Here is a 17,835-nt window from a genome sequence, read left to right on the forward strand (position 1 = left end):
CTACAGAATTATAAATCCATTGTGACTTGAGTACAAAAGAGTCAGCCCTGATTTAAATCGGCGTCTCGCTTTTGTCTGGCGAGCTTCTACTCAAAAGGGCATCTTAGCTAGTTATTGGTATGGATTTCTTCCTCCAGAAATGGAACAGTACATTATTGATGTTACTCCTGCTCAGCTTTAGTACGCTCTAAAATCCATTATTACTGTAGCGCTATTGGCTGCTTTGGGACACTTGGTCAACGTGGAGTAGTTGAAACCATTCCATCTTCACTGGTGCTAGAATGCTGTTAAGCCTGAGTGTGCTGGTCCCGGGGGGGAAAGGTACTAATACCGTAGCCGAAGTTCAGTCCAGAGTCACTAGCAGGGTAGACGAACACTAGATGAGACGCGAGGTCCAAAACAGGGAGCCGGGTGGGGGAGCAGGAACACTGGTGGGTCAGCAGCGGGCAGCCGGGCGAGGAACAGGAACACCGGAGAGTCAGGAGCAGGAAGCCGGGCGAGGAACAGGCACACCGGGAGTGCAGATCTAGGTCTGGGTAAAGCAGGTACTCCACAACGACGTTGCTCCCACAACCTGGGACCGGGCTGCCTGACCTTTATCTTCTTCTAAGGCCGGGGGCGGTCCCGGCCCCCAGGAGCCCCACCTCTCCTGGCCTTAAGGCGAGCACTCCTCCTGGGAGAGACCAGTTTCCTTCGCCTCTCTGCCCTAAGCCTCTGCAGTTCAGGAGAGGCCGAAGGGTTACTGGGCCCCGGGGGAGGCTCACCTGTAGCCAGAGTCCTCCAGCACCTCTGGGGCCAGAATGGTCTCACCTGGTGCCTGCCCCTGAGGATCTGGCACAGGTGCAGGCTCCTCAGCATCTAGGCCTTGCCCCAGTTCAGCCGGCCCTGGAGGCGGGGACTCCTGTGCCGGCTGGGATTCCTCCGGTTCACTCTCAGACTCGGAATCCCAGGCCATCACACTGAGACTGTGTACACATTATTCACTGAAAGCACTCGCTCCTACCCAAATAACCCTGTCCTCAGGTTCTGCTTGTGAGCTTCCCTTAGCCATCTGGTTGACCATCATGAGAACAGGGTGCTCCAGCAGTGCTCTTATGTTCTTCCATTTGAACAGTCACCCAGAAACACAAATGGCATAGCAGGCTGGAAGTAGATCCAAGTATGTCAATGGAAAGCTGTTGCACAAGTGGAAACGGATGAGGCTTGTTAGGTGAAACCCACCCACAATCTAGGATGGTGCTAGCCTTCATCCTGCAATATAATTATGGAAGGGGCCTGTTTACTCTTACAAATAAGCCACTAGATCTTCATGGCCCGTTGAAGGAAAATAGATAAATAGGGAATAATAATGCAAGACACTGAGGGCTGATCAGCCCTGAGTGCTCACTGGAAGGACTGATCCTGAAGCTGAGGCTCCAATACTTTGGCCACCTCATGAGAAGAGAAGACTCCCTGGAAAAGACCCTGATGTTGGGAAAGATTGAGGGCACAAGGAGAAGGGGACGACAGAGGACGAGATGGCTGGACAGTGTTCTCGAAGCTACAAACATGAGTTTGACCAAACTGCTGAAGGCAGTGGAAGACAGGAGTGTCTGGCGTGCTCTGGTCCATGGGGTCCCGAAGAATCAGACACGACTAAGTGACTAAACAACAAACAACAACAATGCAAGACAGGCTATTGTTACGAAGAAGCAGCCTTGCACTGTTGTTCTTTTCAAAGGTTTACATGAGTGTTATAAAGTGGGGAAGTTTTTGCCCTTGACTAAACTTAATATTGGGACGCGGGTGGCGCTGTGGGTAAAACCTCAGTGCCTAGGGCTTGCCAATCGCATGGTCGGCGGTTCGAATCCCCGTGGCGGGGTGAGCTCCCGTCTTTCGGTCCCAGCTCCTGCCCACCTAGCAGTTCGAAAGCACCCCTAAGTGCAAGTAGATAAATAGGTACCGCTTTATAGCGGGAAGGTAAATGGCGTTTCCATGTGCTGCGCTGGTGCCGGCTCGTCAGAGCAGCTTCGTCACGCTGGCCACGTGACCCGGAAGTGTCTCCGGACAGCACTGGCCCCCGGCCTCTTAAGTGAGATGGGCACACAACCCTAGAGTCGGACACGACTGGCCCGTACGGGCAGGGGTACCTTTACCTTTAAAACTTAATTATTTTTTTTAACTCCCGTGAAGACAGCTCAAGTGTGCAGGCACAGGAAATACGTCTCATCATTAGCAATGTCATGAGTCTGTGTCTAATAACAACCGAAAATAAAATAAAGAATGCATTCACCTGCCACAGTACCAAAGGCTGTGCCTCTGTGGTGTGTGTATGCAAAATACACTTTAATACCCAGGAGAAAAGCATATTAAAATTGGGCTTGGCTAGACCAGATCCACTACAGCCCCTCATCCACAGTTCTTCTCAAAAAATGGGGTATGAAAGGTCCGATCATCCCTAAAGAAAAAGACCTGCATTTTAATTCCACTCAAGATTCCCACATGAGACTAATGCCATCTTTTATGCAACCTGAGCAGACTTCATATATTCAGAAAAGTAGAAGAGAAATAGTTATTTGCTTGTTTAATAGTAGTCAACAACTGTGAGTTCATACTGCTGTTGGCTCTTGTCAACAATCACAAGACATTGCAGTTGTTGCTAGTCTGTCCAGAACAGGGATGGGGAATCTGCAGCTCTCCAGATGTTTTTGGATCACAGCTTCCTTCATGTCTGACAGGAGCTACTTAACTTCTGGAAACACCACACTGAGGAAGGCTGCTCTAGGCCAAGACTGATGACTATCTCTCAAGGGCTTCCAGATGGAAGTCCTTATGGAGATGTTGCTCCTAAGTAACAAAGACAAAAGTACTTCTAGCGTCTTCTGCAGAATTTTTCAGCTTGTCTTTTTCCTTCCGGAACAAACCTGTGGAACAAGGTCCAAACTCTGTTTGCATGCCGACTCCTTCCGCCACATCCTCTCGCATCCTCGCCAGCGGTATTTCTGTCAGCGACTGTGTTCTATCGTTGGGAGAGAACAAAACCCCAATATTAAAACTATAAAAATGTGGAGGTTTATACTTCTGCTGCCATTTCATCAATATGTATAATCGAAAACAACGGGACTTATTTTCAAATAAGCTTCCATACGATTGTGCAGTAAGAGAGCCTCTCATAAAAGAGCAGCAACATATTTCTCAGCTATGCTCCACAGACGTCTTGTAAGAACTTTCCCTTTGGATTGGGTGCAAAGAGCAGAGACTAAACATCAGTTGCCAACTCAGGGATGGAAAGCACCCCTGGTCTACCACCCTCCATCCACTCCTCAAAGTAGTCTTCTTGAACAAATAGTTACTGATTAGGGGTATAGCTACTTTCTGATTAAAGGGCATTCTAGGAACAGTTTTTGAACCTTCAGTTGCTTAAGCAAAGTGGAAAAAAGTTATCAAGTCTTTAATCCAAAGGCATTGTACTTGAGTTTGCATGGTTGCTTTCCTGAACAGCAGGAACCCCACATACCAAAGATTAAGAACTCAAGCAACAGTGACCTTGTCTACGATAAATACAGATAAAAGGCCTTACTAATGTGTGGATAGCTCCAGGCATAGCTGAGGACGCAGCCCAGAAGCAGGATGGAGATACCAGCCACTCCGTTCTTTTTCACGTTGATGTATCTGTTGTAGTATCCATTCCAAGCTGTTTAGGAAGAAAGACAGGAGCAGTTTGATTGTTCTTGTCAGTAGTTTTAAGGGTACAGATCAAGCCTTTCCTTTTTCATGCATAATAACAAGGGCTGTGCAGCCATCCTCAACTCCCCTGCCAGCCAACTGACTATTCCAAAGCAGCACAGAAAGACACAGTGCATGATTTGCTCTTGCACCTCTGCGTTGCTCCAAGAATCCCCTGCAGAGACAAGTCACGGGTGGCTAGCCAAGCAGGCAAATCTTGGAATTTTACATCCATCAGACGCCTTTCTGCCAGTGGAACTAGGAAAGAAAACAGCTAGATCCTTTCCCCCGCCTCCCCGGCAATAATAAACTCCTCTCTTTGCAAGTTTCCACCAGGGTTCCATCCCTGGATTAAGTATTTAGACTAGCCAGTAAAGCTCATACTGGTTGAATCACTGACCAGTGAGGTTTGTAGGTCAATGTATTCAGAGTAACTTTGCTTCCCTGTGATGTTCTGCATGATGGCCCAAGCAGACATTGTGAGAAATGTTAGACGTGGAATCTGGAAAGAGTTCTAGTTCCAAAACAGCAGGCTGAAATCTCTCCTTGCCCCCTTGTACCACAGCAAATCTATTGGCTGACTCACAAGCAAGCTGCAAGCATGGGTGCTTCTTCACAAGTAGACCTACTGGCAGTAGAAAGGGCTCCAGGCTGCCTATGGAAATCCGGTTGCTGTGAAAGGCTTCATTTCTAGTGAAAGGGTATGGCTTGCCCAGTAAGTGATCTACTCACAATGAAGCACCCTGCCTGCCAAATGATACAGCAGACAGAGTGCTTATCATGATGAGTTTTGCTGCTGCAAGGCAAACAACATAAAACATTCTGAGCAGAGAAAATAATGGCTTCTCTCTTGCTTCCTGGAGAAGGATGGATTTATGCAAACCAGCTTCATGGTAAAATCTAAGGTGTTCTGGTTCCCAGCTTAGCCTATAGAGCCTGAACTTGCATGTGTACTCAATCTATAGTAACATTCAGGGCTTATTTTCAGCTGGAACTTCTCACGTGGGCGCCATTGCCATTATAAGAGAACAAGGGAGGAGTTCGTGGTGAGTTCCGGTACCTCTTTTTCTAGAAAACAACACTGGTAACAATATCCAGAAGGGTAGCCATATTAGTCTATAGTGTTACCCTACCTATAGATTACTTGAGGAATTACTTCCCTATTATATACACTTCTGAAACCGAAAGAAAAAACGCCCGTTGAAATAATAAACAGAGAGAAGAAGTTGATTCCCTGGAATAAATTTTTAGCTCTTCGTTGCAGGTTTCTTGCACCAGGGAACCAAGATACATTCCCAATATTAAGAATACGTTGTTCACACAGCTCCCCGCAGCCCATCCCAAACTACCACCAACTTTTCTAAACATCTGAAATGATTTTTAGAACCTTTGGAATAAAAAAAGGTCAGCATGGCCACATATCCAAAGCAACCTGAGAATATGCCAGCACCCTCATGCATCTTGCTATAAATTAACTGGGGGGCATGTGTGAGGGCAAAACTACAGCTTGCAAGACACAACTTTCTGCATTATATATAAATTGGCTTAATAGCCATTTCCTTCCTGCAGGGGGTCGCAGAAGCCATAACTCTTTGAAAGGGTGTAGGAACATCTAACATTCTCAGAAGAACCCTCAGGAAACCACAGCTCCCAGGGAGCCTTCGGGGAAGGTGTAACTGTTAAACCTGTATGAAACTGATATACAGTACTTCTGTAGTGTATACTGCCTGAGAGTAGCCTGCAGACAGTTAAAGGAAGTGAAAAATCAATGCAATTCAAAAAGAGCCTAGTGTGCCCAAAGTGCTCAAACTCATCTTTGAACTAAAATAATATTCAAACAGGAAAACAGGAAAAGAAGGACCCAAGAGAAGGGCTCCCAGGAACATGGGGTAAACATCCATGAAGTGCTGGAACTGAGGCTCATGATTCTGAAACAGACTCACCCAATTCAATCCAAAGCAGATCGTGACTTGGATCAAATCAATGGTCCACTTCAGAATCCACAGTCTGCTTAATTCCTTTACGAGGCCATCCAACGGCTGGGTGCATAATTCAACTCCTCCAAAAATGTATGTGCACTCAAAGTGTGTGGTGCCAAGGAGCCTTGTGCACTAGTTGCTCCAGGTTGTGGGTGGCTGGGTACCCTGTTTTGAAAAATATATACGAAGATATTTTTTTAAAAAAAGAGGAATGAAGGCAGCACACAACCCTTGGACTGCCTCATATGTACTTCTTGTTTTTCTGCATGGATTTTAAAGGATTTCCCATTTAAAACCTACCCAGAAAGGGGATGAAATGGGCTTCAATGGATCCATTCTCCTCACTAGGGCTTGAGAAAGCAATTCAAGAAAGGGAGAAGCAGCTGTGTTCTGCTAGGTCTCACCATTTTCAGGATTTTGATGGCTTGGGATTTTAAAACCAAATAAAATATCCCCAGAGAAAGAAAAGACTCTATGAAACAAAGACTGTGTGCACCTTCCTCTTCCTACTGCATTAACCATACATGACTCGATCACTACTTCAACAAACCAGCCCACTGGGTAGCAGCATGAACTGTTCTCTCTTAGAAATCAATGGTTAAAAACTTCCCCTTTTACCTTGCTGGCCTTCCCAAGGGAGACTGAGTACTTTAGCTTCCGGGATGACTGTAGCCCACTGAGATGACCTCTTTGAAAATAAACCTAGCCCACGATAATTAGGATACAGTTCTGGAAACCACTCCAGTCCCAAAGGACTTGGGCATATGCTTCTATCAGGGGGTGTGGGCCAATGGGCAGTAGGCATTTCTAATGTTTGGAGTGATGATTGACTCACATATATCCCTGTGCCTTTATCTCCTATAGTCACAACAGAACGCAAAGCAATATCTTTTCCCAGACTAGTTAAGTAGTAGTTAGAGGTTTCATTATGTCTTTCTCTGAGGGCTTCTGTAAATGAGGGGTAGATCTCTGATTTGAAACTGATGTAAACTGGAGATTCTTTCCGATAGCCCTTCCCTTTGAAACATACAGGATTTTCTTCAATCGTGCTTTTTATTCCTGCAGCCAGCTGAACAGGAGTATTGGAGACTCGTCTGCAGTTGTCCATAAAACGGCCATCGGAAGTGTGTGCTTTAATTGTAGCCACATTCTTTTTTGTCTCTCCACTCCCAATATTCCCTGAAAATTCAAGACCTGAAGCGCTCTTTCCACCCTCAGGTTCTGTCATAATTTGCTGCCCATCAGCCAAGGCAATCTCTGCATCTCCAGATGGTGATTTCGCAGGCCAGCATCCTGCCTTCTGGTTGCCCACAACACCTTTATTTAAAGGGATATTCTCAACAGATGATACACACTTGTTCCTCAATATCCTCACGCGATGGTTTTCTATCACTAGTTCTACAGTATCAATAAATCTCTGAGGAATAGGTTGTAAATTATCAGTGAAAGAATCTGGCTTTGCAGATGATTCTTTCCTTTGCCTCTGTTTCATAGAAGGATTAGTTGTCTGGCTAGCTCCACTAGGAGATTCTGAAGTTGATTTTCCATTCTGATTCAGTGGCTTTAAAGTGAGACTGGATGCAGATTCCTCCTCGTTAGGGGTAGGCTTACTTCTGTTTTTCTGTTCTGTGGGTGACTTTTTTGCAAGCTTCGTCACTGAAAACACCTTTTCAGCTGATTGTGTTCGGACATCTTCTGAGGCTCCTTGATTTGTGCCTTCAGTTTTGTGTGCTTTTTCAGTAGCACACTTGATTTGCTTTTGTGCATCCTCAACTGAATGCTGATGGCTGCATCTTGCTGATCCAGGTATTTCCTGTGGTTGCAAGGAATGTGTTGTTGCTTTTGCTTTGTTTTTCTTATTTTCTTTTTTGGAGGTAGTTTCTGTGCTTTTGATCTGCTCTTTCTTTTTCCCAGCTTTCTTGCTGGGAGGCAAAACATTCCTTGAGTCTGTATCTCCCGCCATCTTACAGTGAGGCAGGTGAGACTTGAGCCGTTTAAATGGCTTTTTGCAGAAGGGGCAAGTTTCTACTCCTGAAGTGATACCTGCCATTTTTCTGCCTGCAGAGGAAAATAAGACAGCATGGATTGGTAAACTTTCCTACATCCCTTCATAAGGAAAGGAGTGATTGTAGGAACAATTCTAATGGAACTTATACCAGGTGCATAGTAAAGTGATGCCTGTATTTTGTGTGTCCCATCTGCTACCAGTTTCATTTCTGTATTTTTAATAGATCTTTTTATATTGTTTTAATTGAATTAGGGTTTAATTACTATGTTTTTGGTTTTTCTATTTTATCCGTCACTTGAGGGTCCCGATCAGGGAAAATGGTGAGTTGTACATGGAAATAAAATTAGTTGTGACTTTTAAGAAAATTAGTTGTGTTTAGACTTAAAGAGTCATGTTTATACAGTGGTAAAGGTAAAGGTAAAGGTACCCCTGCCCATACGGGCCAGTCTTGACAGACTCTAGGGTTGTGCGCCCATCTCACTCTATAGGCTGGGAGCCAGCGCTGTCCGCAGACGCTTCCGGGTCACGTGGCCAGCGTGACAAGCTGCATCTGGCGAGCCAGCGCAGCACACGGAACGCCGTTTACCTTCCCGCTGGTAGGCGGTCCCTATTTATCTAGTTGCACCCGGGGGTGCTTTCGAACTGCTAGGTTGGCAGGCGCTGGGACCGAACGACGGGAGCGCACCCCGCCGCGGGGATTCGAACTGCCGACAATGCGATCGGCAAGTCCTAGGTGCTGAGGTTTTACCCACAGCGCCACCCGCGTCCCTTATACAGTGGTACCTCAGGTTAAGTACTTAATTCGTTCCGGAGGTCCGTTCTTAACCTGAAACTGTTCTTAACCTGAAGCACCACTTTAGCTAATGGGGCCTCCTGCTGCCGCCGCGCCGCCGGAGCCCGATTTCTGTTCTCATCCTGAAGCAAAGTTCTTAACCTGAAGCACTATTTCTGGGTTAGCGGAGTCTTTAACCTGAAGCGTATGTAACCTGGGGTACCAATGTAGTTTTAAGATACATTTCTTCCATTAAAAAATGCTCCAAGGAACACAATTCTTCCTATTACGGTGGTACAGTGGTTGTGGATGGGATCCGGTCTGGAGCTCCAGTCGGATCCCGAGGTTTCCGAAACAGGAGGGACCGCTTCTGCGCATGTGCGCGACACAGTAGAGCGCTTCTGAGCCTGCGGAGAAACACTTCTGGGTTTGCCGCTTTTGCAACCCGAAGTTTACGTTACCCGTGGGTAACGTAAGCTGAGGTTCTACTGTACTAGTGAAAAGGCACATGCAATCCAACTACAGTTTAGTAAAGCCAGTGGCAGGGGGCGGGGGCGGGGTTGGCGCGTGTCCTGGGGGCATCCTGGGGGCATGGCGCACGTCCAGGGGGGGTGCCACTCGTAGGGTCATGGCGCCCAGCGCAAGCGGGGGGGGCGGGCCAGCTGCGATGGCACCCTGCCGGGATCGTGCTGCCAAGGGCAGTGCGCTCCCCCCCCCCGCACACCTCTTCCTCCACCAGTGAGCAAAGCCAGGGTTTAATCACTCTGTACAATAGGGCTGAAACAGGGATGTTGTTTTCATGAACAAAGAGTTGTAGTTCCATTTAAATTAATGGACTGGAGTGAGTTGATTATCTAACTGTAAAACATAGAAAAATCCAGCCTTTCCTGGTAGGAAGATGTAGTGGAAGGGAAACTTCCTTTGTTCAATACCGTCATTGTCTCCTTTCATATAAAAGTAGTATTATTCCTAGACTTAAATGATGGGAATTTTAAGCTTCTAGCAAGAAGGAGCAGTTCTTTCAACTTGCAAAGCGGAAACAAAACACCCCACGCCCCGGAATCACGAAACGAAAGTTTGCGACGCTTCCATTCATTTGCCAGTGGCGAAAAGGAAAGCAAGTTTAGCTTCTTAATTCCCCGGTTGCCTTATAGTCTTATAGCCGAGATCAGAGACAGAACTGCTTAGTTTAAATCTGTTTAAATCAGATCTTACTACATCAGGGCTTGTGTAAACTCCACCCCCCCCATGTACCTCGATCAACGAAGGTCTAATCCTGCAGCTCCACAAAGCGGTGATGAGCTGTGTCAAATGTTCTCCACATCGCTCTTCCCAGCTGCTGCTAGAAGACTTTCCGTAGAAACCATTGAAACTGAAAGTGGGGTTAAATAAAGCTGCTCTTGTTGAAACAGCTGCGCATTGGCCTGGCCATTAGTCACATGAGTCGCATCATGCCATGATAAGAGATCGCAAGGCAGCAAAGTGCTTCTTAAAATGGCAAGGGAAATGCTTATGCAAAACCGGATTTTCTTTACCTTAGTTTGATATCAGGAGCTTTATTTTGCAGCAGACTATAAATGTGTATTTTTCTATTTCCAGCCAAACCAAAATTCAAGCTAAAAGAATAAAACCACGAAATAATAAAATGATAATAAGCTTGGAATAGAATGAGTGACGTAAAATATATTCCATAGGTGCATATTTGTACCACACATAGCAAGTAATTATGAAAGTTGCCAAATAAACTCATACTTAATGGGGATTTGCTTTTGTTTCTGCATGGGGGCGCTGTTTGTGATGTATATGACCGCACAATCTCATGATTGGCACATTCCCAGAAAGTATGTATTTTAAAGTAAATACGGCGTTATAAAGCTACACACTGACTGTGGTTCATGACAACACTGCAGTGTAGTCTGGCGTTATTGCCCCACATTGCAGCGGGGTAGAGTGCATTTGTAAGACCCTAGGGTGTACTGTAATGTAGCCCGTTGTTAACATCTCCACATTGCAGCCTTTAGTGGAGTTTATAACCTTCTCCGCTCGATCACGTTTCAAATGGAGGTTCAGGCTGAGAGTGACTTACATCAACTCTAATTAAGTGTCACCTACTCAAGTCTTTATTAGCAAAACACAACGTCAAAAATCTCCGGGGCAAACCTGCCACAGCCACTGTCCAAATTTCAGGAACGAAGGTTCTCCAGCTGTTTGGGGTTTTTTGGGACTACAACTCCCATCATCCCTAGCTAAGAGATGAATGATGGGGGAGGAGGCGATGGGAATTGTAGTCCAAGAACAGCTGGAGACCCGAGTTTGGGAAGCACTGACCAGTATGTGACATGTATTTCAAACGGACTTCGTTCGTTAACATAACGTGTGAATGGGTATAGCTGAAACTACAGCAAAAAGAGAATCCGCACAGAAATACCACGGGAGCGAGGCGAAGTTAAATTATTTCCCAGCCCAAAGCTCCATCAAAAGCAGGCATGTCGGCCCAAGTAAAAAAGGTGTATATGTGTGTGTGTGTGTGTGTGTGTATATATATATATATATATGTGTGTGTGTGTGTGTGTGTGTGTGTGTGTGTGTGTATGGCTTTAAAACATTGCCATGACTCGATCCCGTGTGTGTTTCCTGCCTCCTGGGTCTTACTCCACATGAAAACACATCTGCAGTGGAATCCCATACATGTCTACTCAGAGGTAAATCCCATTTTGCTCAGTGGGTCCTTACTCCCAGGTAAGCGGGCACTGGATCGAAGCCCCGTAGTCAAATCCTACGCCGTTTCCCCTTAGAAGCAGGATCCATTGAGCTCAGGGGCATTTACACCTAAGCAGACAAGTACAACGCTGAGCTCTATGATTATGAGGAAGGCTATTTATTACTGCGACGTATCCCTCTGACGGAACTGAAACACTTGACCTCCGCGCATGCGCAGGACGAGAGGGCGGGGTAAAAGAAAAGAGTTTTGTGATAGCGCATGCGCCCGCCGCATACTGTGCAATCACACTAGGCGCATGCGGGGACGGCCTCGGCGTCGCCAGCCAATCCGGTTACGGGGCTGAGTAGTCTCGGAGGCTGGGGAGGGTGGGGGTAAGGGAGCGCTCTCCCTGTGCTGCCAGTGCGCTTGCGCGGGAGGCGTGCACACCGGAAGCGGCGGCTTGTGGTGGAGGAGGAGAAGAAGGCGGAGGGCGGAGAGCCGAGGGAGGGAGCGAGCTGCTGAGGAGAGATTGTTTGGGAGCGTCACAGCGGGGCCTGCTGGCCTTTTCGGCGTTCGGCTTTGCGAGAAGCGGCTCGGCCCGGCCATGAGCTGCCGGGGGGCGCTGCCAAGCGAGCGGGGAGCTCGGCAGAGGTGAGGAAGGCCGCGAGAGAGAGAAAGCAATGGGCGGCGGTGGGGGGGGGAAGGCCCTCGGCTTAGGGGGGGAAACAAGAACGTACGGTGGCCGGAGGGGGGAAAACTTCGAACGGCAGGGTGGGGGGAGGGGCGGCGGCGTCTGTAGCTGAGGGAGGGGAGGCTCCGTTGGCAGAGGCGGGGGGAGGCTTCCCGTCGGGGAATTGATGGACGGCGACTACGGGAAGGGCGACTTTGGCGGGGGGGGGATGGGAGGACCCAAGAAACCACCTGGCAACGTTAATTGTGATCATGGCTGGTCTCGAAAGCGCCCCTCTGCGAAGGAAGGGGGTTCTGGGTCACTTGAAGGAGAGCCGCCTTCGGTCTCGACGCGAAGCAGGCCCGGCAGTGGCCATTTTAAGCGAAGCTTTTTGACAGGGCAAAAAGATAAATAAATGAGCATCTTTTTCCTACCCCACCCCTACGCGTATACGATTTCCCCTTACATGTATACTCGCCCCTCCCCCCGCCGCCGAAATTTAGGTTGCTGACCCTGCAGTCCTGATCACCTTTACTCAGAAATATGTCAGTGGGGGGAGGAGGGGGGTATTAGTCGCTTCCAAATTCTTTTGGAAGGGTCGCAGCATAGATTCCGTGCGTTAGAATGGCTCCTACGTTTATAGCCCACCCTTCATCAGCAGGGGTGCCAAACGTGGATAAAATATTGGGGAGGAGAGGTAAGCCCCGCCCCACATAACTGATCACAAGATGTGGCATATGCACACTATTTAAATGGAAATACTGTACCCATAAACTTTGGGGAGGGGGGTTGGTCCCCTCTCAAATATTTTTTTTTTGGGGGGGGTCAAATGGACCTCAGCCCCTAGGAATTGGCTGCTATGTTCCTCAGTCTTGCTTAGGATGGGATATGTCGTTTTCCTGCCCCAACCCTCTTTTTATATTTGCAACAACCTTGCGATGTGGGTTAAGGCTGAGAGAAACACAACTGGCACAAAGTGGCCCAGTGAGCTGAGTGGGGGGTTTTGAATCTGCATTTCCTTAAGACTAGTTGTATGCTTTTTCAACCATGTAAAGCAGGTTTTGTATTAGCCCTGTATTGCAAATGAGGGGCTGAGATTAAAAGGCTAGTGTCAGCCAAAGGCCACCTAAGTAAGTTCATGGCTGAGGTGAGATTTAAACAGGGCACACGATTTACTTGTGCAATGCAATTCTGATTGTGTTTAGCCACTTTGCTACTCAAACTTTATGTTCCAGGGTTAGTTAGGGTTTGAATTCTGTAACCGTACACCATACACAGTTGTCAGCACAGTTCTGTTATATAGAGTGTTAGGCTTCTCATAAAAAATGCAGAAGTCTATTTCCAACTGCCATGTATTTTTGTGCCTTGCCATCCTGCATAGATGCTATTAGCAGTTAGGAAAAACAGCTGCCTGAGGTCTTGTGTCATTACTGGTGTGTGGTTAGAAAATTCAGTGGGATAAAAAGAATGAGGACTTGAGTCTAATCAATATATTAGTTTTGTGATAGTGTCAGTAATAGGTAAAGGTTTGTAAATTGTTAATATGCTTTCCCTCTATTTAGCAAATTGGTACCATGTAATGCTATAACCTAATCTCATGGAATAATGCCATAAGAGCATGGATAAATAATATCCAAAACTGAATGGCTAGCCAGATGGAATGTATGTTTAATGATCCTTGGACATTTCTACCCATCAAGATACCCACGTTGACTTTTGAACCATTTGCTTTACATTTCGTCAAAGAGCGTAAAGCTACAGTTTTGGCCCAAAATGTCACTGTACTCTGGATTCCACAAAATGGACAAAACAGGGCTTTTGTTGACGATTAAGTCAAGCCCTTCAGGCAAAGTGAACATACCCATGAATGACTGAAGATGCTTCCTTTTAGTCTTATTACAATGTTTCCTACAACCTGACTTGATTTTAACTGCCGACATATATATATATATATATATATAGAGAGAGAGAGAGAGAGAGAGAGAGAGAGAGAGAGAGAGAGAGATACTGATGTCTAGTTGAAGGCCATAAACCTGAAGAACATAACCGTTCTTTAATATAGCCGGATGTCATTCAGAATACTCCATGGCTAATTTTTAGAAATGGCTGTTGCTTGGAGAAATCTTGAATATTGTACAGTCATACCTTGGGTTACAGATGCCTCAGGTTGTGTGTTTTCAGGTTGCGCACCGTGCAGACCCCGGAAGTACTGGAACGAGTTACTTCCGGGTTTTGGCACTATGTGCAGAAGCGCCGAATCACGACCCGTGTGCGCGCAGACACGGTACTGCAGGTTGCGAATGCTGTGGGTTCCGAACGTGCCTCCCGCACGGATCACGTTCACAACCCAAGCATCCACTGTACTGAGATCCTCAGTCTGGGAAGGACCAGGATGGTAATTTCAAGAGGTGATTAATTGTTAAAGGTATTTCCTTCCAAGGTTTCACAGAGTAGTAAGGTGAGTGGTGAAAAAACATTCTTCAATGAATTCAGGTTGAACTACATCCTTTGATACTAATCTCTTCTGGGTTTAATGTCTGACTCCTTACTAAAATGGGCAGCTGAAGAAAAATGTAAACACTGCAAAGCAGTTAAACTAGTTGTTGGTAATTAGTGCAGGAGCTGTAACATTGTTTTTTATTAAAGTGTGCTAGGTACAAAGAATGAAACTTAATCTCTGCTTGTTCTTGCATTGTTTGTTTCAGGAAGAGGAGACGAAATGGCATAGAGGAGGATGTCCACATCCCACAAACAAAACGCAGTAGCCAAAATGCTGTTTTTCATGACTCCTGGGATACAGAGGTAAGATGTGCTCCACTTCATTGCTGAGCTGGTATTGCTTTGGGAATTTGTGTCTAATCAACTGATGGGGAGTGTTTAAGCAATAGATATATGTCCAGATGATTTGGTTACTGTGAGGAAGACCTTGATCCTGCCTTTGAAGTTGGTTCAGAAACCACGAGTATTTAAATAAGAGATGTGAGCTATATGTTCATTAATTGATTTAGAATACTTACATCCTGCTTTCAAGCTCTAAGAAGCTCTCATAGTGACTTATAAAAGATTCTTACAATGTGATCACATTCAATTGTATCATCAGAAACAGAAATAACATGATGTCTATATAGTGCCAAGATTGTTCAAACATTTCTGATTTTGTCCTTGGTGGTCTTCTTTGGTTTCACCCTTTAGCTATTTCCTACTAGGCAGTAGAATTCAATGAGATAATCCTGAAGTGAGGGTAGAGCAGCTTAAACATTCAACTTACAATGGAACCAGGGGTTCCCCTTGCTGGCAGTTACATATATGCAGAACTAGTACTTCATATTTTAAATATAATTAACACAATTCAGAAATCTGTAATTCGCAGTGCAGCTGGTAATGTTATCATTTTCCAAATGCTGCTCATTTTTGTACGGCACCACTAGTTTTTGTGTTCAGCTACGCTCCTGTATTCAATGTAAAAATCTTGTGGTTGGTGTATTCAGGGCTTCTATTCAGAAATAACACTATGAGACGAACTTATACCAAGTTATCATAATGACTCAGGGTTTAATATGCTGGAACTTACCTTCTGATCCCAGGCCCGTAGAGCCCAAATTAAGCAGGTTTTGTGTATTTTTGTTTGGGTGTGTGTAATTCTTCAATCACTTGAAATGTGTGTGCCTTGTTTGGTAGAATTGGCCATGGAGCTATATGATGTAGAAACATTGGTCTGCTTTTAGATACAGGTGGACGTGCACATCATTTGCATTGTATTATACAGAACTGTACACTGCTATAAATGAACTTATAAGTTGCCTAGCAATTGCCTTTCTACTGTACAGTATGCCTGCAACTTATGCGGGGGTTATGTTCTGGGGGTTGCACCTAAAGCCAAAATCGTGTATAGTCAAAACCCAATGGGTTCAATGGCAGGTAGGATTGCCAAAGTCATTTTTCCCAGAACTCTGTCCACTTTTTAATTTTCTGTTGTTGTTTTTTGCCACATGTGAAAGCTGAATGTGCACAATTTAAATGCATGTAAGTTGCAGGCTTACCATTCAGTACTTAGTTCAACTGTTCAGTACTTGTTTCAAAGGTACTGTAAAAACACTGAGATTGGCAATTAGTTGTCTAGTGTAGGAAGCATAGAAGTATGATACTGCAGAAATAAATATGGCAATTGAATTATTGAGGATCTGCAGTAGGCCAGAATTTGCTAAACCAGGTGCATGAAGTAGGCCGAAAAGATAATAGGTGTGTGTATACACCAGCAGTGGGGAAGCTCTGATCTACCAGGCATGAAGCCTCTGTATATGAGGTTGGGGGCAGCTAAAAATGCAGCTAAGCCAAAAGGAGTTCTGTGGGCACCACTGTGCACAGGGCTTTGCAAGCACTGATGGTCAACTGATTGGCCGATTTCAGACAGTGTAGCAGGAAGAACAGGTCACCTGACATCAGGTGGGTAGCTCTACTGGGGTAGGGGGAAGAAAATGATCTGGCTAGTTGGCCAGATCCAATTTCTCACCCTGGTATGGATTCAGTGTCTGTCCATGTGATGCCCGACTAACTTGCAGTGAAATGGGCATTTCCTTCCTCCAAGAGCAAGCCTTGTTTATACAGGAAACATAATGCAGATTGATTTGTGCATAAAGTGATGGAAAGATCTGAACACTACTTGGGAGACTTGAGGCTACATTGTGGGTTTTTTGCATTTCCTGTAGAATGGGTTAATGCACAAATTCAAGCAAGATGGTTATTTCAGAGTGAGCAAAATTGAAATGCCTATAAATGATCTTTGGAACAGGCAATAGGGTAATATTTGGGGTATGTGAAGATGCAGCCTTTTGTGCCCTTTTTAGTGAATAGGGGAATTCGCAAAGGAATGTTAGATTATTTAAATGTGTTTATGGCTATTAGCACAGCTGAATATGCAATTTGTCAGCTACGGAGTTCACTGAGAACAGGATGATCAGGTTACTCAGCTAACAGAAGGGAGCGCTATCCAGAAAAAATACCTACTTGAGATGTGTAAATAACAATGGCTTATAAGTAAGATGACTTTCATTCTTGTCAATCTTATGTTCCATAGTCCTCCAGCAGCGAGAGCGGGAGCACCAGTAGTTGCAGCAGTAGCAGCATCAGCAGCCCTGACAGAGCTAGTGGGCCGGAAAGCAGCCTACACCACATAATGCCAGGATCAAGTCCTGTGACCCCTCCTCAGTCTTTCCATGAGCAGTCTGCACTATGCCAAGGTCCTTACTTCCACATCAACCAGATCCTGAAGGAGGCGCACTTCCATAGCTTACACAGCAGGGGCCGTCCTCCCACATGATGAGCCTAGCAGTTCCCTGCCTTCTGTGAAGGGGGACGGCACTGTGTGATGGGGATATTTCAACTTAAAAGTTTGTTAAAATTGCACAAAATGCCTGTTGCCTTTTCAGTCTGTATTTGGAATAACAGGTTAACAGGCAATTGTTTACTTGTGGTTTGCTGCACTATTGCAATGCAAAAGGGGCTTTGGAGCAATTTTTATAGGATTCTTTTGGGGGAGGGATGGAGGGTGGATGTCTTTTGACATGTTATGATGGGTCTGAGAATCCACTTCTGTATAATAGGAGTGCATAATAAGTCCAGTCTGACTTCTTAATCTGTTCATTAGTAACTGATGCTTTATGTAAAATCCTTTCAAACATTTGCGTTCAGTTTTATAAGTCTTTTTTAATTTCAATAAATAGTGAATATGTTTTTATGGTAAATTAATATTTCCTAAGGTTGAATGTTCATGTGCATTAAGGTTATTTGAAAATACTGCTAGTAAGGTTTCTCAGTGTAAGGTTTCTCAGTGTAAATGTACTAAGTGGAAGACGGCTTTACTCAAGTACAAACAGGAGTGTGAACTTTTGTTTTCTTACTGTACTCAGAACCAATAGTAACCATTTCATTGCTTATGTTTCTTAATACCTAATAGCTCTAAAATAGATGTTTTCTGTTAATAGCTTCAAGTTACCTAAGCAA

At 45.4% G+C, this 17,835-nt stretch overlaps 2 protein-coding genes across 5 annotated transcripts; one reads left to right on the top strand and one right to left on the bottom strand.

Moving 5' to 3' along the window:
* Positions 1 to 2,548: 2,548 nt before the first annotated feature.
* MTNAP1 (mitochondrial nucleoid associated protein 1) lies at positions 2,549 to 10,924 on the bottom strand. 4 transcript variants are annotated; one of them, XM_081180900.1, is made up of 4 exons: positions 9,719 to 10,921; positions 6,303 to 7,742; positions 3,560 to 3,673; positions 2,549 to 2,998 (listed from the first exon to the last, which is right to left on the bottom strand). In XM_081180900.1, exons 2-4 carry the CDS (start codon positions 7,732 to 7,734, stop codon positions 2,985 to 2,987), a joined length of 1,560 nt encoding a protein of 519 aa, XP_081037026.1. In that variant the 5' UTR covers positions 7,735 to 7,742; positions 9,719 to 10,921; the 3' UTR covers positions 2,549 to 2,984. The 4 variants fall into 4 exon arrangements, 3 of the variants coding, with proteins under 3 accessions (XP_081037026.1, XP_081037025.1, XP_081037024.1); XM_081180899.1 differs by lacking the exon at positions 2,549 to 2,998 and having other exon boundaries at positions 3,037 to 3,673; positions 9,719 to 9,836; positions 10,000 to 10,923; XR_014004601.1 differs by lacking the exon at positions 2,549 to 2,998 and adding an exon at positions 5,649 to 5,849 and having other exon boundaries at positions 3,569 to 3,673; positions 9,719 to 10,924.
* Positions 10,925 to 11,630: 706 nt separating this feature from the next.
* On the top strand, positions 11,631 to 17,576 carry VCF1 (VCP nuclear cofactor family member 1). The gene is made up of 3 exons (XM_081180977.1): positions 11,631 to 11,816; positions 14,541 to 14,637; positions 16,910 to 17,576. The coding sequence occupies exons 1-3, from the start codon at positions 11,770 to 11,772 to the stop codon at positions 17,150 to 17,152; spliced, it is 387 nt and encodes a 128-aa protein (XP_081037103.1). The 5' UTR covers positions 11,631 to 11,769; the 3' UTR covers positions 17,153 to 17,576.
* The last annotated feature ends 259 nt before the right edge of the window (positions 17,577 to 17,835 follow it).

The sequence above is a fragment of the Podarcis bocagei genome, assembly GCF_964188305.1.
Source record: "Podarcis bocagei genome assembly, chromosome: 2".
Taxonomy (NCBI): domain Eukaryota; kingdom Metazoa; phylum Chordata; class Lepidosauria; order Squamata; family Lacertidae; genus Podarcis; species Podarcis bocagei.